The sequence below is a fragment of the Phlebotomus papatasi genome, chromosome 2 (genome assembly GCF_024763615.1).
Source record: "Phlebotomus papatasi isolate M1 chromosome 2, Ppap_2.1, whole genome shotgun sequence".
NCBI classification, from domain to species: Eukaryota; Metazoa; Arthropoda; class Insecta; order Diptera; family Psychodidae; genus Phlebotomus; species Phlebotomus papatasi.
The window spans coordinates 33,974,227-33,996,147 of record NC_077223.1 but is presented as its reverse complement, the minus strand read 5'-3'; the positions used below and the strand labels follow the sequence as shown (position 1 = coordinate 33,996,147).

The following is a 21,921-nucleotide window of genomic DNA, read 5'->3' as shown; positions in this document are numbered from 1 at the left end:
TGGATTTTTCGAAATTACAGTGGCGTAGTTGATCCATTTGACAGTGTATGATAAAATTTATGTTGTTCCGATAAAATGCTTGTTTTCTTGTATTCTTCCTGATTGTTTGTGAATTAATTAGTAATGGCAGCAATTCCAAGTTCGCGTTACAATGAAATCTACGTCCAGCAGGTAAGGAATATATCATGAAGTGGCTGAAAGGAGAATTTCTGATGAAATTTTTTAGTCGCAGACAATGCCATTGCCGTCTTATCAGCAATCAATTGTGACCCCAAACTCCCGGACAAATGAAGCACAATCGACCTCGACCACAAATGTCCACAGCAATTACAATTTGGGAGATCCTCCGACTTATGAAGAGGCCATTGATCCGGATGGTAAGTTTGTTTTGGGTTTTTTTTTAGAGACGATATAGGAGAGATAAGGTTTCGTGTGATTTTTTTAGCGCCACCGCCCTCCTATGACTCTCTCTTTGGTCGCGTCCGGGAAGTTCATAGATCGTCCAAGGGGTTCGTTGACTTCCTAAAGAACATCGTGATTTTGCTTCTGGGGACTCGTGAGTAGAAATTTTCTTGTATGTCCCTTCTGAAAGTTTCCTGTTAAAATTATCCCTTTTGCCCATCCCCTTCAGTGGGCTTCACTGTAATCCTCGGTGCAACGACAATCGTGCCAATTTGTATGATAGTCTTCGGTTCTATTTACCTGTATGACTGCCCACAAGGTGAATACATTCCCGTGTACCTTCTCGTTGGAGGTGAGTGTCTCGCGAAACAAACTAAAAGTCTAATCAATGCTAACTGCGATTTAATTGAATTTGAATGGGATTGTAGGGGGATTCGGGGTCATAAAACAGTTGCTACATCTATCGACACGTGTGAGAAATCGTGAGGATCAGGCAGAGGAGGAAATGCGACAATCATCGACACAGATGCTCCTCAACTGTTTCATGCTGGGATGGTTTATTATAGGGTCCTATTGGGTGTACAAAGAGTATGAGCCCAATTATGATCCCACCAAGGGGAAGTACTGCAACAAATCTCTCTACCTCTTCTCTTTCTGGCTCGTCACTTCCATTTATATTACCACGGGGCTTGTGCTCTTCATTCTCTGCTTTATCAGTGTTGCAAGCGTCATTGCTAAGCGCCACACGTAGACTCAACCACTTGACCATAAGGTGAATATCCTCTTGTAGATATTACGTATTTTACACTTATTATGACTTCTGGGACCCTTAAAGTAGTTCCAGTTCCAATGATAAATTCAATATCGATCAAAATTTAGTACAAAGATTTAAGGATAAAATAAAAAAAGACAAAATAAACGGTAATGATGGCTCCGGCACACATTTTAGATCAGGACAATTCCATAAAGTCAAAATTCACATCTCCCTGTAGCTGTAGCCGATCGGGCGCAACGTTTCACAGTAATGGAAAAATTCCTGGAATTTATCTCCTATTTTTCCGCGTGAGCTTCCGGGGAAATAAACGCTAATATTCCGCTTGGCATTCTGCGGAGTTATCAGCGTTTTTTCGCGTGGATTTCCTTGAAAAAAAATCCTAAGTATTTTCTTGCAATTATCTTAGAGTATTCTCTGGAAATTGAAACAAAATTTCCATTGAATATTCCGAGAATATTTTCTGATATCTTTCCGGTCAAGACTCCATGGAAGTAAATACGAAAATTCTGCAATTATTTTTCGCCCTAACGCTATAATTCTTGCGAGCTAGACATACTCAAATGAACGATATGGTCAACTCAAAAGTAGAACAACTGAGTGTTCGTCTGATAGATGAATACTCTCAAGTTCCAAGTTGCCAATTGGCACTGATCGTCCATTATTTATGGATGATTTTTTGTGGAAATTCTCTATGAAAATTCCACGCCATTTTTAATCAATTTTAGGAATTATTTTGAAGAAAAATATGAAAAAAATTCACTGGAAAAGTGGAATTCCGTAATATTAAACCACGGAAGCCTCTAAGGCCGTTGGATGGAAATTTCTACGGAGAATTTCGTGGAAATAAAGAGGATTTTTCCGATTATACCGCTAATAATCCATGGGAAAAGACGTGGAAATATTCGTCAGAGAAAAGTCCATGGAAACTCGCGGACATTTATTATTAGACGGTCCTATACAAAGTTCCGCAAACGTCCATGGAACACTAGCAAGAAATTTAGCGTCAAATTCCATCTCGAAAGCTTACGCGGATTTTAAGCGGCAAAATCCAGGGAACTCCACGCGGATTTTTAGCGGTAAAATCAGCGGACTTGGCAGAAAAGGCTGCTGGAAATCCAGTGGAATCGCTGCGGCCGTTGGCTATAGGGTTCTTTTTTAAAGCTTTGCCTATATCTATACTACTCATTCGCACTCTTCTTCTTCTTCTAAATATCACACCAAATTAAATTTAGTTCAGTCTAATTTTGAGACCGAAAGAGGGGTATAGACTTATGCAAATCTTCTGAGTGAGAAAGGGACGCGAATTTTGATTTCATGAAATCATGCTGATCTGAAAAGCGTGCAGAAGGCATTATCCGATCGGCGATAAATTAAAATTGATCAGTAAGATTTTTGATCATTAATGGCTCCGGCACACTTTTGAGATCACGAAAATTTCATGAAGTTGAAATTGGAATCCCTTTCTCACACATTTTGCGTATGTCTATCTCATTCTTTTGCACTCCAAATTCGATTGAGCTAAATTGAAGAAAGGAAGGAAGAAAGGCATTCCAATTTCGACTTAATGAAATTTTGCTGATCTAAAAGGTGTGCCGAAGCCATAATGACTCCGGCACACGTTTTAGATCAGGAGAATTTCATGAAGTCGGAATTCAAATCCCTTTCTCACATGCTTCGCGTATGTGTATTTCTTTCTTTCGCAGTCTTCTTCTTTTATACATCACTCCAAATTCAATTTAGCTCAATCAAATTTGGAGTGCGAAAGAATGAGATAGACATAATCAAAGCGTGTGAGAAAGAAAGGGATGTGAATTTTGTTTTCATGGAATTTTCTCGATCTAAAAGATGTGCCGGGACCACAAAAATCTTAAATTTTTACAAAAAATAGATCTATAAAAAATGAAGCTCTCAATTAAGTGAAATTCAGTCGATTGATATTTTACGCCTTTCAAACAGAAATAAGATATAATTATCTCTTTTTGTCAAATTAAAATTAAAGCCTCCGTCACACCTTTTAGATCAGGAAAATTTCGTCAAATCAGAATTCACATCCCTTCTCAAATGATTTATAAATACCTCACTCGTTTTTTTTTCCACTCAAAATTAAATTGAATTATAATAGTCTCTCTCTCAATTGGGCATTTGGGGCAAAGTGTCATCCGGTTTATCGATAGATTTGGGCGTCAAAGCCTTTGTAAATTCCACAAAAAGCGCTCAATTATAAAGAATCACGATAAAATAGGAAGAACTACAGAGAATTTGAGCAAATTTGCTTCATAATTAAACGTGTAAATTGTCAACAAAATTTTTCGCCCGATTGAAAAAGAGCCGATTGAGCGAGAGTCTACTGTAATTGAATTAGTTTTGATGTGCAAAAGAAGAAGAAGAATGAAATTGAGTGGGAGAGTGGGACAGATATGCAAAATATTTGAGAAAGAAAAAGGGATTTATGAATTTCGATTTCATGAAATTCGAATCCATTTTTTTCTCACATGCTTTGCATATATCTATCTCATTCTTTCGCACTTTTCTTCTCTTAAACATCACATAAATTCAATTTACTTAATCGAATTTGAAGTGCGAAAGAATGAGATAGACATATGCAAAACGTGTGAGAAAGAAAGTAATCTGAATTTCGATTTCCTGAGATTTTCCTGGCCTGAAAAGTGTGCCGGAGCCAAAATTTAATTTTCAATTTCAATTCAAATCTGATTTTAGATTGAAAAAGTAAAAAGTAAAATTTTAATCAATTGAATTCCAATCAAATGAAAAGGTGTGCCAGCGTTATTAACAACTGAGATGATTGTAACTAGAAAATGATAACTTTTTTTTTTATTTTCCCTTCGACAAAAATTGCATGACAAATTAATTACTTCTATTGTCTCCGGCCACTAAATTATTATATTTATATATTTTCTATACCACAGTTTCATTATTTAGTTAATTTTGCTCCAAATAAAGCGAAAATCCATTCATATTCACAAATTTTAATTTGTTAATTTCTCAGAAAAATTAAAAGTGTACCTTTTCACCGTCGAATTTTTCATAAATCGACCACGTTTTCCAATGAAAAGCGCAATAGGTGACTGTTGTTTATTCGTTTTGTTTAACATTTATGTCATATTTCTGGCTAATTTTAGTTAAATTAAGTGCTAATCTTTATTGTTAACGGTACGTGAAGTTTTCAAATGAAATAATTACCTTATTTCGTGAACAAAAAGAGTTTTTCTGAAGTGTCTGCAAATGCTTCAATAGGAAACCCCGGAAATATGATTTTTTTGGAGAGATTTTATTTATTGTTTTAGATGAAAAAGGTGAAAAGACCAGGAATAAGAACAAATACAGAGAGAGAGAGAGAGAGCTTATGCGAGAACTTACACTGTTTGTCTCCAATTAGAAACATCCTTTGTCTCCATTTGGATTAATTGTTTCCAATAGAAGCATTTTACGCTCGCGTATTTATCTTTTATTTAAGAAGTTTTCAAATTATAACTAAGGAATTTTCACTAAACAGTAACATTCTTAGAAGAGTCAAGGAGCAAATTTATGTAATTCTCTTCAGAAAAAATATGAACTTAATGTGTTGAATCTTCTGTCAAAGTTAAAGCGTCTGGAAATTGTTTTGAATTAGGACATTTACCCTACACACAGAAAAATGGAAAATTCTATTTAATTCCATATAATTCTATTTAATTTCAAATCCCATCCAATGAATGCCAATGCCCTAATTCTAAATCCTTTGATCATTTAGTTTTAGTTGCAAATCTGTAGACATTTTTCATTTTCCAGCTAATGCTGAACTTAAGTTCCCGATCTCTTAATTTGAAAGAGCTAGGGATTCTAGCTCATTTCTTTCGTTCAGAGCTTCTAAACTTGAACGCCTCGGGGATTCACGTCCAATTTAAGTTCCCAGGATCTTATATATTATTAAATTTAGAGTCAAAATTTTTCTGTGTGTAGATGTCATAGAGAATTTTTTAACTTTAAATATTTATATCGTACGTGAGCTCTTGATTTTCTAATTTATCAGGTTTTGCAAATAATTTCTTGTACTATATTTTGTGATCGATATTGAAAAATACCTATATTATAATCAGGCTTGATTTCCATTCTATTTTTCTATTTTATACGAAATATTTTTACATATTTTATTGATATGGTAATTTTTTTGTGCAAGTTAAATTTTGTAAAAAAATGTTAAGAGAACGAATTTTTATCTGCATTTACAAATTTTGATGTTCGATGTATTTCTGTAGAAACTAAAAGTAAACCACAAATAATTGCAAATCGGGGAAAAGTGAAGTAATTTTAAAAATTTCACGCTAAACTATTATCAGGGATATAAAATAAAGCACGTCTTATTTTTTTTTTAATTTTAATGTAAGTGAAATATTAATTAGATTTTGATTAAAACTTGCAAAAAAGTAACATTAGATTAAGGATTATTAAAAAGATATTAGATTATGTACAGTGACTATTGCACAACATTTAATATTGTTTTTATCTCTAATTTCTGTGATAATGTAAGATTAATAGCCTAATTGTGTTGATTCTGCCAAGATTTAAATGTCTGACCCTTTCCTCCCATCCATAAGTGTTTAATAGTTGGTAAAGAAAAAAAGAATATTTTTGTAATTTTATCATTTTTAACAAACGATTTAAAGTCAAATGTATTTAGGCTTAAGAAGACAAAATAAAAATAAATAAAAATTATATTGAAAAATTTTTATAATATTGTTTTATTGCTTAGACTTTTACGTTACACATTACAAAAAAATAAGAGATTACAGGTCAGCGTTTACACTTAATCTAAAAAAAAATATTAAAATGAGATTGACAAAAAAGGACATTTAAAGAGTGCTTGAGTTTCTTCTTAATATTGGAGGGCTTCGGAGTGATAGAAGACGATAAAATTGTGATGAATCAACCTTAAGGAGGGATCAGATCCGACTTACAAGTTGAAAAAATGGGAGTTGTACCGCTGTCGTCACTCTATCATCTTAAATAGTGCACATGAGAATATCATACCAAATATCTGTGGAGGGCATTGGAGAATAATATTAATGATTATTGGAGACCATGGGGGCATCAATGATACTTACCATGAGAATTGCCACACCAATTCCAGCTCCACCGACAATCGCTGCATGATCTCGAACGTACGTCGCTGTGACATTGAAGCATCCCTTGTTGTAGATATTGGCCGGTGTAGGTGACTCAACGCAGGGTTTCCTCTGCCCACCGAATGTCTCCTGGCAGCAGGACTCAGGAATACGTCCATGGATTGTCCAGTCACGGTAGAATTCAACGCCGCAGCATCGAAGACGACTCTGGGTGTGATCCCATGCATCAGTCACAGTTCGTCGATTGCCATAGAGCCGGAGGGATGAGTGCATCTCCTGACGCATCGTTTGGCCCACCTTCTCTCGGAACACATAGCCCAGTATACCGCCAATAAGCATCGTCACGAAGATGAGGAAGAGGATGATGAAGTACTGGCATTGAACAGAGGTAAAAGTCAGTTAATTCATTCCAATCGACATTCGCAAAAATAAATGAGTCACATTCCAATGAAATATTTTTCCACTGAAGTAAATAAATTTATTTATTTCAAAAAGCTGATTTAGAATTAGTCATCCTATTTGCAATATAATTTATGTTAGGAAAATGTTTTTTTCTAACCAATTCACAGAGGCTTATTTTAAGCTTTAATTCTTGAAATTGACCGTTAAAAAGTTGATTTAATTCGTATTATCCGATAAAGATCTTTCATTTTAAAGTGTCGAATTTCTTTTTAAGCAGGAAAACTCGACAATCTTCCAAAAATAAACTGGAATTGCAATGTCAAACTTCTTTAACTTGTCCCAAGTTAAAGTTGATCGTGGGAAGACCTTTAAACTGAATAGTTTTAGATGAGTTTGTAAATTAAGCGTCATTGGTGTTTATTTCGGAAAATCTTTAATTCTTACCCTAGCCTCGGAATTGAGAAGGTTGATCTTTTAAACAATGATTGAAATCTGAGTGAGATTGCTTTTTTTTGAAAAATCGCTAGGAAACTCATGAATGTATGTAGAATATCATTGACTTAAGTTTTACTTTAAGCTAGCCCGAAAGGAGTTACAAAGAGGGCAAAAAAGTGGCCAACAGGGAAACTCTGCCAAATTTCGGACAGTTTGCAATATCGGACACTTCTTATTGGATATCTAATTATTATGAGAAAAAAAGAGGCTACGATTAACTTTTTTTCGCCAAAACAACACTTTTCGGGTGTAAAAATATATCAACATTTTTAATGTTAATTTTACACCTTCTGAGGGTAAAATCAACATGAAAAATGGTAACTTTAACCCATAATACACTTAAAAAGGGTAATATTTACACCGATTTCGGATCAATACTGCAGGGTAAAATTAACATTCCCGGAATGTTATTTTAACTTTTTCGGATTTCTCTCCAGTAGTGTTGTCTGGGGTTTACGGAATCTTAGTCTTTTCCATTTTGTTTTTTACACTTTTGTTTTTCCCAATTTATCTTTGGAATCCTTGTCTTCGGAAATCTTTGTTTTTTTTGGAAACTTTGTCTTTGGAAATCTTGTCTTTCATATATTTTACAATTTTATAAAGATAAGGGATTTAGGCTATGTTTAGAGTTGAATATCAAGCGCTTTAATGATCAGTCTCCATTGTTAGGACAAAGGGAAATTTTCGGCGTTTCTTTGAATTTATTAGTTTCGCCCTTTTTGTGGCAAAGGGAAATTTTCAGCATAAAGAAAAATTTGTGGGAAGTAATAAAATATACTATCGATACTTCCGCAAAATGTATGAAAGACAAGATTTCCAAAGACAAAGTTTCCAAAAAACAAAGATTACCGAAGACAAAGATTCCAAAGGCAAACTGGGAAAAACAAAAGCGTAAAAAACAAAATGAAAAAAAACGAAGATTCCAGATCCCGTTGTCTGGATGCTTATAAAGTAGTTTATTGTCTTTGTTTTCTCTAAAATTAATTCTATTACTTTTAATAACCAGCGCAAAATAGCTTTTGTCCGTAAACATGTTTGCAAAATTTCCCATGAGAATGAGCGAGATGGCTAGATCTAGATCTCACTTATTCCCATTGAAAGGTCAAAAATATGCTTACTAAACAAAAGTTATTGTGCGTTGGGCATAAAAATGAATAAAAATATAAAAATGAATTTAATTTTAATTTTAGAGGCCTTGCTTGTAATTTCGGACACTGCTTGTAATTTTGCACAGTTAATTTATCGTAATAGGATGCACATTTTCGTTCATTTCAAATAACCAATTTAACAAGTCTACCTGTTTATGAGTAAGTTTTTCAAGTATTCCTGTTCCAAGGAGCCCAGAAACATTTCAAAAAAAAAAAAATAGTATTAAACAGAGTTAACTTAGTTTCTCGTATTACCCTTGCCTTTCCGGCACTCTCTGTGATGAATCTCTGACAAAATAGTATATTACTTACACGATAAACGTTGTTCGGAAGGCATATTTCACTTTTGGCGCTTCTGGCTTATTGAATTAATCACTGACAATGTGAATCAATACAATATCAAATGAATATTTAATAATATTACTTGAAAATATCGAAGAGATTAGTACTTCTCCATTGCAAAACAAGATTTTAAGTAAAATATAAAGGCGTGTCATATTTCTCATAAAGGATCTTTTGCACTGTACTGTACAAAACAAATAAATGTTAATTCAAATTACATTCAAATGAATAAATATTTAAATGAAAAAAAAAATTATTCATTAAATATTCGAAGAAAATTCAATAAATTTTATCAATTAGTTTGTAGTGTCCAACTTTACCCTCAAAGTGTCCAAAATTACAAGCTGTCCCAAATTACAAGCAAGATTTTTGGAGCGGAAAAAAATTCCCCAAATTCTCTCCAATGACTTCCCCTACGTGTTTCTTTACGTATCCTTTCTTGATTTTTAATTTTTATTTTTTTTTATAAATCTTTGTTTATAATTTTTGCACAATATAAAGACTATTAAATAAGAATAGATAGAAAGAAACTGTGAACCCTGCCTAACGCCATTGACAAAAGTCAATAAATGGCTCATTCATTAGGAATTCACTAATGTTAAATCGAGAGTTGTGTGACTGACTGGAGAGATCACACGGCCAGAAGTGTATGAAAAACAGGGCCAGGGTCAATGTGTTAAAAAAAATTACAAACAACCACGTGGTGGTGACCAAGTTGATCTCCATTTTTGATGTGAGGTCTTACCAATTGACACTCATTTTAAAAGTAAATCACATAGAAAATTATCGGTATGTCTCTCTTTCCTCTCCTATACTTACTGTGAGAAGCATGCACTTGACTTCCTTGGCGGCTCCCATGCAGCCAAAGAACGAAAGAACGCAGGTGATGCCAGATGTTATGACCAGAACCCATACGGCTCCCGTGAATAAATTTGTGCCGAAGAGTTCGCTGGCAAAGTTCTGATCGATGAGTGTCCAGAGGCCCAAGCCAAAGACAATGGCACCACCCAACTGAAAATTAAGAGATAAAACACTTTAGTGTACAGCGGCAATTAATTCTCATACTCTTAATTAGAACCCTGCTCAATATTAAGCAAGATATGGTAATGAGAGTGAATAAAAATTAATGCAGCATGAAAAACTCTTCTAAAACCATTTTCTCTTTCTAATTTCTCGCATTCTTTTATCTTTTAATAACAGTAATTATATAGTGTAAAAATAGACTTTTCTGTGATAAACAACTGCATTTTTTTTTATAAAAACGACGTACAAATAACTGTCGTGACATAATTTTCTGTAAAAAAAAAAATGCAAAAAAATCATATAATGAAATGTGAAAAGTTTTTGGTTTTTAGTAAGAAAGGTTCTAGTACACTTGAAGATAAAAAAATGTCTTCCTAATGATAATAAAGAACTTATTCATATGTAATTAAATATTTAATTCTACGGAATATTTTAGCTTCATCGTGAATAAACATAGCATATAAAAAGTGTTAAAAAGTAGATTTTCCCAGTAAAAATCTTTTTTTTAAGGATAATTTTTAGCGTGTTCGTAAAATTTTGTCATTTGTTCGTAAAATGTTCGACAGGAAAACAAACATTTACGAACAAATTACAAAATTTTACGAACATTTTTTGTGTGTTACGAACATTTACGAACAAATGTTTGTAAAAGTACAAAAAATGCTCGTCAAGTGATCATATTACGACAAATGTCTGTGAAAAAAGTACAAACTCTTACGAACTTGTTTGTGGGTTATACGATTCACGAGCATTTCGTAACTCCCCCATAGGAATTCACAAACATTTACGAATATTTTTACAAAATATTTTTTTCTGTGAAGAAAAAAATATCAATTCTCTTGCAGACATTACAGATACCAACTATATAAATTAGAATCGTTTTTTGTAAAAATTGAGCGTTCTATTGATCAAAATTGTACATTTTATTGACAAAATTTGATTTTCATTGATCAAAGTCAATATTTTTGATAACCAAATTTATTTTTTGATTGACCAAAACTTAATGTATGATAAAAATTTTCCTTTTTTAATTCAATTTTGAAAATAAGGCTTTCATGCTTTTATTTAAGCTGATAACCAATTAGAAGAATCAATTGCTTAAGAGACATACATTTTCTATTGTTTATTTTTATTTATAGATTTTATCTGCTTCTTTTATTAAAATTATTTAAATTAATTTAAAGCATTTAATTTTTATATCGTTTTAATTACTATAATTTTCTTAAACTGCTTATCAAATTTCCATCTGTTTCCCGCATTGAATTAAAATACTTAATTTCCCTACTTTACTTCAACTAAATTCTATATTTTGTATGTTCGAAGTTCTAATTCAATGAGCTATTTTGTTCTCTGTTTTTATGATACTCATATAAATCATCTAAGAAATCAATAGTTTCAATACAGTTCTTATATTTAATAATCAAGCTCTTCAAAATGAGAATATGTTATGTTTATTAAGGTTAGGGGAAAGTGCCCATGCTTTGCACGGTCCCATATTTTGTATTTTTGAATAAAAATGAATGAGAGATCTTCCTTTAGCTTGTTTTTTGTCTGAAAAACTAACTGTGAAACTCTAAAATAGCGTAAAACATGTCATGTTGATCAAATTGCTTAAAGCCTTTTTTGTAATAATTTTTAGTTTTCATGCGATGATGACCCAAGTTCACTTACGAATACGATTTCGGAACAAAAACATTTGGACATAACCAGACTAAACAACATAACAACAAGCATCGTTTTACAATTAAATTTTGGGCAGAATATTTCATTTTTTCACTAAAAAGCACAGTGTTAGGCAAAATGTTCTTTTGGCCTCTAACAACAGAAGACTTTCGATCTTTGGAGTACCTTAAGAAGTATGAATGATGGATATATTGATAAATTTTACAATTATCTGATAGGACCAAGTCATTTTTCTTAGTTTCTTAAGATCCATCCCCACCAAGACTTTAATTTTTCCTTTATTTTTGTTCGTTAAGCAATTTTTCTACGATATTTCAGCAAAAATTAATGTAAAACTTTATGAAATGGAATTTAATTTATTAATTAAAGTTAGACATGAAATTATTGATAGATATTAACCTTAAATTGGTCAAAAATAAATACCCTAGCGGTAAATTTATTGAGTGGAATTATACTTATTTTCAGTCTAAAAAACAAAATTTTATTATATAATTCTAATAATACTTAGAATATAAAAATCAAAATATCGATTTTTTATATTGACGTGAAAGGACGTTGTGATCTACATATGGCTTTTCTTCTAGACTTCTTTTTTTATTGAGTTTCTTTAAGGATAATGGGGTGGAATTATACTTATTTCCACCACTGTAGTTATTCCTTAAACAAAGTACGCTTTCTGCAGTTATGTCTGTGTGAAATTATCTCTTCAGTTGTCAAAAATATGATAATAGAGTAAGTGTACCAAATTCAGGCCAGCTTGCAATTTCGGCAACATTTTTGTTCCTCAAATTTCCATGAATTTTTAGTTTTTGCATACTCTCTAGAGATTATACAATCCAAAAATTAGAAAAAAATATCGCTTTGATGAGCAAGATGATCTCAAAAAGGTATTGGAAGAATTCCTTAAGTGCAAGAAACTATGAGGATGAAGAGGCCACCAACGCTATGTCTACAGTTTAATTCATTTTAAAATGTATTAAGAATGATTTTAGATAAAATAAAGACGATAAACTGTCTACAAGGTTTCAAGTAACACTCCAAAAAGTAACAAAAAATTAAATTTATATTAGAAATATTACATTTCAAATTTGAGACTTTGGCGCTTGCATGCAACTATGCCGAAATTTGGCACACTTACCCTATGTTTGAACGACAAATTTTCCACTAAGAATTACAAAAAAAAAAATCTTATTGTTACAAATTAGTTGGACGAAATTAATTTGATGAATTAGTTGGACGAATTAGTCTCGTCGAATAAATTGGACGAAAATATATTTAACGTATCAGAAATTTATATCTATTATGCTGATTATTTTTAAATTACGAACTTATATTATTAAGTGTTATTTACACAGTTTATGGCGGTCTAAAAAGTACATTTTGATCGAAGCTTTTTATTTCTCGGTTTTAATTGTTTTTTTTATACCATTCTTAATTACAATACAATGAACAGGAAAAAAACTGTTTCAGTTTGAAGGAAAAAAGTATACTGGATGTTAATCTTCCATAGAAAATCGCAATAATTTCTGAGTCATAAAAATTGATCTTATATTAGCGTCAAGATTAGAGCAGGGGCCTCTCGACATTTCATTTTTCCATACGTTTTTGCATAGACGCACTGAAGACTATTGGTAAGTTTTTTCCTAAAGAGAATTGGCTTATCAGTTTAATATATTTCGAAATTGTGCATTAAAAGGTATCTAAAAATACATATTTCATAATGCTCGCCGAAATAATACAAGAACTACGAGGAAATTTGTTTAAGTCGCGGTGCAATATCTGCAAAATTTTTACAAGGAAAATTGAAAAATATCTTCACTTTTTATTAGGCTTGATGAGCCCCTGATTAGGGCAGTTCTTACTCTGCGATATTTTGATTCCATACAACATATATTTTTAAATTGAAAAATGCATGATAATATAAGGACTATCAATTGTTTAATTATCAATTAATTAATTAATCAAATTTATCAATAATTAATAGGAATTAGGACTAATTTATTAAGTGCAAGAGCAACAGTTGAATGTGAAGAAGCTAAAGAAACAAATAAGGTTTCTTTTCTCACGCCTTCAGAGTCAAATTGAACCAAGATTTTGCGCCATATTGTTGGAATTCAAAAGAAAAAAATGCAGAAAAAAACGCAAAAAAAAAGATCTTGATTAGAGAAAACAATGGGCATAAGAAATTAGGAATGGTAATGATTTCTTTAACCAATTTTGCAGAATACTTACAAAAATGAGAAAATTAACGCCAAACATGCTGTATTTCATGCATTGGCCACAGCTATCCATCCTCCCACCGGAACCCATTTTGCCGCCTTTTCTTTAATTATTCCGCTCTCTGAAAGTGAAAAAAGAGACATTTAATTGTGTCATATTGTTAGTCATGAAAATTGCGATTACAATGCATGACTCTACTTTGAAGTTGATCACGCAAAATTCTGCTATTTTGTTTTGCAAAACACGTGAAATAAGAATCATGTGCAGAGAGTATCTGTCCTCTCTCGAGTATATTTGTTACCTATATACACCAGCAGAGTAGAAAGTCTAAACGCGAAATTCATCTCAATAACAAACAATTGTCCTTGACCTTATTTATTATTTAAAAAAAAAAACTTTGGGCTACATTGCGAACATCTCCATAATTTTGAATGAGAAAGAAGTTTCTCATTAATCCATCACAATTAGAGAAGTCTGCAAAAATTTTTCTTTTAATTCTCACATTTTTTTTGTCTAACATTTCAGTTTCTTTAAATAATGTTTGTCTGTGCCGCAACAGATGTCTGAATGATTTTATTTGCACTTTTCTGAATGCCAAGCAGATAGTTATAAAACAAAAAAAATGTGAATCCTTGAAATGGGTTGTAACTGTGAGACATTTTCTCATGTGTTGTTCACAAGAAAATCTGCTGTGTTAAATAAATTGCACTATATAGGCTCTATAGTTATTTTTCTAGTTTTAACCACTTCAAAAGAAGTTGCCTTTTGGACATAATCTGGAAAAAGTGAAAGTTTGCCTATAGAGTCTTTGAAAAAAAAATAGTCTATGAGGAGAATATTTTGTTCAACTCATGAGCATTTAATGCAAAATTCGGCAAAGAGAGATTATTTGATATTTAACAGACACGGACCTCCTGCACATTATCAAAGCTCTCAAGAGTAAATGTTTATGCCATTAATTTTCGGGAATTACTAAATATTCACCCAGGCTTCTTCCACTGTACATTTTGGTGTTCAAGAATGACGAAGAAAAAATCAATTGTAATTCCATGTTCGTTAAATGAGAAAAAAATGTTTCGAAAGTGACAATAATTGGAATGCAAATTTTTCTTCAATCACTTGCTATTTTTTTTACAAAAGCTCCCCACACACGAGATTATCTGCAATTTAATTTGTTTTAATAATACTCTTCAATGTGCATAATATTAACTTGAACTACTGACACAACACGTTCCATTCTTTGTACAGTTGGTGAGTTTTTAAAGTTAACGCCTTTTGTTATTTTTTTTCCCAAAAGAGTAGAATGTGATGCATAGAGATAAACCAGTGAAAAAAATATTTATTATAAAATGCAAAAATATGTGTCATCGCGGTAGAAACAAAACAGTTCTTTCTTCTTCTGTATTTTCGAGACGAGAAACATGTTTATCAATTCACTTTTGAGAATATTCTTTAAAATTGACATGACGATTAACCCTTCAATGCTAAATATAGGCTAATTGATGTTTTAAGATTTTCAGAGATGTATTCTCAATAATAATAATGTAAAATTCTAGTTTAACTAAATTGCTATAATCGATAATAATAATAATGTGGTCATCATATGAAATTATGGGAAAGTGGGGCACCTTTGAATTGAGGTAGCTTTGAAATTGTGCTTTTCCCTATTTTTAAATGAAATTCAGCCTTACCATAACGTAATTTAGCTCACAAATGGTGTTTGGAGCTATATTAAATCATTTAAAAATAGGAGAAAAAAGCTCTGTTTTAACCCTCTAAAAGTATTTTCTTTAATATGCGAAAAAAAAGTTGGAAGAAAATGTTTTCTAGGATAATTATGATCGAATAAAGTCGAAAAAACCATCCATTCTTCATTATCTTTTTTAGTTTAGGCGCTAGGTAAGAAGATATAAATTTTTTTGAAACTCTTTTTGCTTCTAAAATTCACATTTTTAGTTTTTTCAAATTTTCTAAATAAAATATACAAAGTAGAATGACATATCTTTCAGTAAAAAATAAATTTATTTTAGTCAGATAACTTTAAATCGGTATTTTTCTTGAAATTGGAAATAAGTTTTTTTGCACTTAAATATTTTTTGTTGCTTTTTCTCTGACTTGTCACACAGAATTGGGAATAGCAACTAAACGAAGAGTCAAAACGAGTTCAAATTTTCAAAAGATGTTAGTAAGACTATTACCGAGGACATTATAGTACTTTTAAATAAATAAAAACTTTGTAATCGTAGTAAATGTGACTTTTGTGAAGACCGTCTTGAGACGGTCTTACCTGATAGAGGGTTAAAGCCGCTCCAATTCAAAGGTGCCCCACTTTCCCCTAGATGCAATGAAATTTAGTATCATTTTTAATTACAGAAAAATTACTCCTGAACTAAAGAGAGGATTTGAATTCTACACCTAACGCAATTTGTTTTCAAATGTTTAGAATAAAAGTCGTACATTTCGCTATCATAAATTATTATATCAGTGATAGGGGAAAGTGACCATGCTTTATACTGTAAAATGATTTCCAAGGTTTGTGATTATTTTCTGATTACCACACAAACCCAAGCGATTCTTCCACTTTGACAAAAAAAATTTCTCACTTATTAGGTTCATAATCCCACCTCAAATAGTTCCTGAAAAACCTTAGATTTTCCTCAAGAAGAAAATGCAAATTCAATGGCGATTTTTATACAAGTTGGGTCCGGGGCCTTCCTGTATAATAATTGATTCGACAATTCGGAGGCCCATTTTCACTGTAAAAATTTCACCGGATACAAAAAATTGCACATCAATATTTAGACGAAACTCTAATCTATCTGCTTAAATCGTTTGTACGACTGGTTATTAGTTTTAGAATCACTTTTATGTAATTTTTTCTAAGCCATGTTTTTATGAGATTAGAGCACTAGCGAAAACCATTTTTTCACTTTGAGTTCATGAAAATGTCACTCTGCAACCTTAAAATTCAGGCAACAGGGTTGAAGGCTATGTCAATTGTCGATAAAATTGGAGGATTACAATAGCTGCAATTATGAAAGAATCACATCTAACGATAGAGTTACCACTTTTAAATTATCATTCATGGACCCTTTTTAAAATATAGGATGGACACAGGTAGAATTTATGAATTTGTCACCACCCACAAAAACAGTGTTCCCAAGTAAAAATATTTTTACATAAATATTAATACTGATGAACCCTCTATGTGCCAATGATAGTATTTTTCCTGAACAGCGACATTAATTAAGAAAAACTTATAAAATATCGTGTATTTAAATTACAATTTTGGACCTATTTTTGATTTTTGCTTCCTGAAACTAGGAAAAAAGAGCTAGGTTCCTATTTTTTTCAGGAAGTGTGAGACTTAGGACCGGCTATTAAGATATATTGCTAAGAGTCACAACTATTGATTAACACAAGAAAAAAATAGTTATTATCAAGCTTGGATCGTATCAAGCATGGTCACTTTCCCCTACACTTTTTTTTCTAATATTTTCTTTAAAATGAACTTAATCTTTGTTTTTTAAAATTTTTTTTTAGTAATATAAATTACATTCATTTTAGCGAACGAAATGAAAAAAAGAATCTAAATATATTTTAATTCTTAAAATCCTTATGGCTCTGGCACACCTTTTAGATCAGGAAAATTTAATGAAGTCGAAATTTACATCCCTTTCTTTCTCACATGTTTTGCATATGACTATCTCATTCTTTCGCACTTCAAATTCGATTAAGCTAAATTGAATTTAGAGTGATGTTTAAGAGAAGAAAAGTGCGAGAGAATGAGATAGACATATGCAAAACATGTAAGAAAGAAAGGGATCCGAATTTCGACTTCATGAAATTTTCCTGATCTAAAAGGTGTGCTGGAGCCATTATGGCTTCGGCACACCTTTTAGATCAGGAAAATTTCATGAAGTCGAAATTCGAATTGCTTTCTTTCTCACATGCTTTGAATATGTCTATCTCATTCTATTGTACCCTTCTTCTTCTTTTAAACATCATTCCAAATTCAATTTAGCTCAATTGAATTTGCTGTGCGAAAGAATGAGATAGTCATATGGAAAACATGTGAGAAAGAAAGGGATTCGAATTTCGACTTCATGAAATTTTCCTGATCTAAAAGGTGTACTGGAGCCATTAAGAACCAAGTTAAAATTATATTTGAATAAATATTTACTTACTAAAATAGCCCTTTTTTCTCTGTTTTTGTCTATTATGATTACTAGGGGAATGTAGGCAGCCTTCGCACGTTTTTTCGTGCTTCATATTCAGGATTTTTTTCTGACTAAACTGTAAAATGGGCAATAAATTGCACTACACCAAAAAAATCTCTGATCCTTTAGGTTTCTATGCATGCCTAGTCCACTATCACAGAATTGTTGGTTTTTCCTGGACAGGAAAATGAAAAAAAATATGACGATTTGTGCGATTCTTGCCCCCGGGGCCAGCGTTCACACGATGGGGGGTTTGGGTTCGTCATTGCTTTTTTTCTCGAAATAAATTTTATCCACAATTAAGAATTATTTTCCTACGGTTATACTGTACCCCCGTGAACCCGCGGAAACTATCACTGCACTAAAAGAAGATCTTTAAAACACTTTTTTCCACATTTTCTGGAGCACTGTTTTTTCTTCCAAATAAATATCGAAAATCGACTAAACTGTCAAAATTAATCGTCTGGTCAGCTGGAATCGCCGGAACATTGTAGAGGTTATGTTAATATTGTTTTGTTTTCATAAAGGTTGCATAAATTATATTAAGAAAGGTGATAAGCTTCTGTGTTTTTCAGAGTGTTCGAGTAACACTCGCTTTGTGAGTAAAACGTTTAGTTTTCCTAATTCTTATTGCAAATGTTTAAAGTGGCTCATAATTTTTTCGATATCCTTTAGCATGGTAGCAGTTTAGTTAGTGACATTGAGTCCCAGGCTAATAGTGAGCATGTTCACACGGTTCACACTGTGAATAAACGTCGTCTCATGGAGATGGGCAGGAAACTACACGCCTGTCGAAGAGGAAATGTCCAGGATTGTCTCCCTGTGGCTTATGAGGCTTTAGTGAAGTTATGGTTTTCAATCTGAAGTTGCCGGATGCATATGCGAATGCTCACACATTCAGTGTTTGAAACCACACACAGTGTAGTACTTGCGAATTTTCCGGCACCGTGAAAATAATTTCCCTCCGATGCAAAAAGTTATTACGTAAATATCATCTCTAGTATACTCTTCATCCACTGTGTAAGTGATTTTTTTTAGAAATGAGTTTAAATATGAGAAATCAAATGAAATATGTGCCATTAAAATTACCCATTTTGGGCCAATTTTCTATTTGTGATCCTAGCACATAGGAAAGAAGGGCTTGGCTGCCTATTTTTACAATGAAGATAAGGTTCATAATTACTTAACTTATGGCTAAGAAATTCGGAACCAACTCTTTGGAAATAAAGAGAAAATTCACATCGTTTGAAAGCACACACGTGCGAAGCCTGCCTACATTCCCCTAAATAGGTTAAGGATGACAAGAGGAATTTACTAAATGAAATCACCTTTTCTATTTTTTTTAAAATAAATATAGTATTTTTTATAGATTTTCAAAAAAAAAAAATCATCGTAAAGTATGAAAACTATAATATACGTATTTTTAAGATTCTTTTGCTTCAACTCTAAGCAGCGAGCTTAAAAAGAAAATATTTTTTGTTAGAATTCTCTGTTTTTTCCTCTATTGCTTCCACTAAAAATTCATAGTTTCAGATTTTAGGCAGTTATACATTCTATGCAGAGCTGCACAGAAATTGAATAGATATTATCACTTTATTTTTTCAAATGCTTCACAAAAAAAAAAGGAATATTTGAATATTGAAAAAAAAAGAATGAAGAAAAAAAAACATTTTATTATATGAAGCATTCGTGATCGCAACGTCATTAAAAAGTTAATAAATTATGTAGAAGAATGCAAAACCGCACGAAATCTTCGGTGACATAGTGACACACTAATATGCCAAAATTGAGCAAAAACGGAAAGTTATCAAAAACTAGAATAAAAAATTAGGGAATTTTTTTTTGTATGATAAAATTGCATGAAAGTTCTCAGATGCATATTATTTTATAAAGTTGCTGTTCAGATGATAAGCCGCACAAGTTATCAATTACCTATAATTTAAATGCACAAATGGGTAATTTTACAACTATATGTGCGCCAACTCCATCTTTTTAGACAATCTAAAAGAGAAAGAGTGTGTGTTTTGTGAATTTTTCAATGCGTCTTGAGGTCTTTTGAGAGTGGACGCCTTGAGAAGAATTAATTCAAGATGGGTGAAGGTATCCTCCTTCCATTTTGGCTGTGACTAAATATTAAAAACTTCTCATTGTGTACATGTGTGCGGATTTGGGAGATGAAGAAAAATATTGTATAGGCTTCTGGGTAGAGAGCATCCAGAACACCCAGAGATTACGTACTTTGACGGTTTATTTATGTTTCTTCATAGAAACAATATGGTTTAGTGAATCGATGAAGGCAATCTTGGCGATCAATGAAAAATCTGTTAATATATCTATATAGAATATAGCATTATTTACTGAAAAAGTGTCTTTACGATCGTGGTTTGGATTTATAGAGTGGATTGTGCACGTCAACGCCTTTAAAACATTCTTCGGTGGTAGAAACCAGTTTATATTCGTAAAGTGAGATTGTATGAAAAAAAAATGTTTTTTTTTTTAACACTCTCTCGAAATTTTTGCATGTTTTCTCAAAAAATTGTCTGTCTTTTTTTTGCAGTGAAAACAGAATAACTTATTGTTTAAAATTGCCTTCACTTTATTACACATTTTGCGCACTTTTTGAGAGGAGTCATCTCTATGTTAATTAATATTTATTCAGAATATATATAGCTTAAATTATTTTTAAGCTATCTCACACCAAAAATACTCACTTTTAATTCCACTAAATTATCCTTATTTGAAAATTATCCTCCTGAAGGGTAGGAAAGAATGTTAATTTGTTCACACTGTAAACTAAACCAAATGTGACGATTTCCCCCTTTTTCGGGCCTCTAAATTTTTTTTTTGAGCACAAACAGCAAAAAAAACAAGAGTCTGAGAAACCGTGTGGAACGAGCGTTACAAACAAACTGAGGGCGTCTGCTATGGACACAAGTTTGGTGGGCTCGAAAGTGTGGTTGGCCAGAGAAAAAGCCGCTCGAAAATATTCAACAATTATGTTTCAATACGACTCACGTAGAATGTGGAAATGAGATACAATCGCAAAAACCATGGATGTGTGTAACAATAATTTTGGACGGGGGACACAGTGGGGCAGGGAGACCACCAGTGATGGCATCATAAAACTAGTTTTCATCTTTCCGTGAGGTCTCTTTTCCAATTCTCAACTGAAAGTGAGAACGGATGCATTGGTGGATTACCTGGAGCAGTGTGGGTTAATGTGAGAGCACGATGGTGTTTCAATTTCCACCTGAATTGTTTCTTCCCCAGAAGAGACGCAATCGCGCTTTTGCTCCTTCGTGACTACAAAAGGTGACTTCATCGTTTAGCATGCCGCACCCAATTTATAGAAAAATGGCGGGAAAATACCTGGCTATGCGATATTCACCACAAAAGGTGAATACAATTTTCTTGTACTTTGAGATCGTAATGCTGAAATTATCACACTGTGTCTTTGCTAAAGTGCGATCACATTTTTTAATTCATATTGAAAACTATGTGTCTTTGCTAAAGTGTTCCTAAATGTGTTCTCGAAATGTTATGTTACGTGTAGAAGAAAAATTTCATGAAATGAAATAAATGAAGAATTTTTAAAATAAACTATTATTTTGCTTGGAGAGGTGTAGGGGAAACTGGGGCACCACCAAACACGGGGTAGCAAGAAACACTAATTTTTATTTCTAAACTATACTTGGGCTACTCGACAATTTCTTCAATGGACAAGCATTCCTGCCTATAAATTTCTACACTGAGAAAAAAAGGGGGTGAGATTAACTTTTTTTCCTCGTAACTTGAACACTTTTTAGGTGTAAAAATATATCAACATTTTTTACTGTTAATTTTACACCTTTTTAATTGTAAAATTAACATGAAAAAGGGTGACTTTAACCCCTAATACACCTAAAAAGGGTAATATTTACACCGATTTTGGATCAATACTGCAGGGTAAAATTAACATTTCAGGAATGTTATATTAACTTTTTCGGATTTATCTCAGTGTATAGGCCTTGTCCTCCGAAGTCGAATATCTGTTTAAAAAATCGCAGTGTTTGGTGCTACCCCGTGTTTGGTGGTGCCCCAGTTTCCCT

The 21,921-nt window shown here is 32.4% G+C and overlaps 2 protein-coding genes across 7 annotated transcripts; one reads left to right on the top strand and one right to left on the bottom strand.

Moving 5' to 3' along the window:
* Positions 1 to 7: 7 nt before the first annotated feature.
* Positions 8 to 5,890, top strand: LOC129803579 (transmembrane protein 272-like). 5 transcript variants are annotated; one of them, XM_055850268.1, is made up of 6 exons: positions 8 to 171; positions 227 to 377; positions 446 to 556; positions 632 to 754; positions 831 to 1,174; positions 5,434 to 5,890. In XM_055850268.1, exons 1-5 carry the CDS (start codon positions 124 to 126, stop codon positions 1,151 to 1,153), a joined length of 756 nt encoding a protein of 251 aa, XP_055706243.1. In that variant the 5' UTR covers positions 8 to 123; the 3' UTR covers positions 1,154 to 1,174; positions 5,434 to 5,890. The 5 variants fall into 5 exon arrangements, with proteins under 5 accessions (XP_055706243.1, XP_055706242.1, XP_055706240.1 ...); XM_055850267.1 differs by having other exon boundaries at positions 5,355 to 5,890; XM_055850265.1 differs by having other exon boundaries at positions 4,483 to 5,890.
* Positions 5,888 to 21,148, bottom strand: LOC129803580 (tetraspanin-9). Of its 2 annotated transcripts, none has more exons than XM_055850271.1 (5): positions 21,034 to 21,148; positions 13,626 to 13,734; positions 9,507 to 9,698; positions 6,280 to 6,672; positions 5,888 to 6,212 (listed from the first exon to the last, which is right to left on the bottom strand). In XM_055850271.1, the coding sequence occupies exons 2-5, from the start codon at positions 13,701 to 13,703 to the stop codon at positions 6,165 to 6,167; spliced, it is 711 nt and encodes a 236-aa protein (XP_055706246.1). In that variant the 5' UTR covers positions 13,704 to 13,734; positions 21,034 to 21,148; the 3' UTR covers positions 5,888 to 6,164. The 2 variants fall into 2 exon arrangements, with proteins under 2 accessions (XP_055706246.1, XP_055706245.1); XM_055850270.1 differs by lacking the exon at positions 21,034 to 21,148 and adding an exon at positions 20,545 to 20,955.
* Between the last annotated feature and the right edge of the window lie 773 nt (positions 21,149 to 21,921).

What these genes read in the sequence shown, in the direction of transcription:
- LOC129803579 (XM_055850268.1), top strand. Translation starts at nt 124, where the DNA reads ATGGCAGCAATTCCAAGTTCGCGTTACAATGAAATCTACGTCCAGCAG. An exon ending in AGAGGCCATTGATCCGGATG is followed by an intron (nt 378 to 445) that starts GTAAGTTTGTTT and finishes TGATTTTTTTAG; the next exon opens with CGCCACCGCCCTCCTATGAC. An exon ending in CGTGTACCTTCTCGTTGGAG is followed by an intron (nt 755 to 830) that starts GTGAGTGTCTCG and finishes ATGGGATTGTAG; the next exon opens with GGGGATTCGGGGTCATAAAA.
- LOC129803580 (XM_055850271.1), bottom strand. Translation starts at nt 13,703, where the DNA reads ATGGGTTCCGGTGGGAGGATGGATAGCTGTGGCCAATGCATGAAATAC. An exon ending in TCAAGTGCATGCTTCTCACA is followed by an intron (nt 6,673 to 9,506) that starts GTAAGTATAGGA and finishes GTTCAATGCCAG; the next exon opens with TACTTCATCATCCTCTTCCT. An exon ending in TTGGTGTGGCAATTCTCATG is followed by an intron (nt 6,213 to 6,279) that starts GTAAGTATCATT and finishes TGCCCTCCACAG; the next exon opens with ATATTTGGTATGATATTCTC.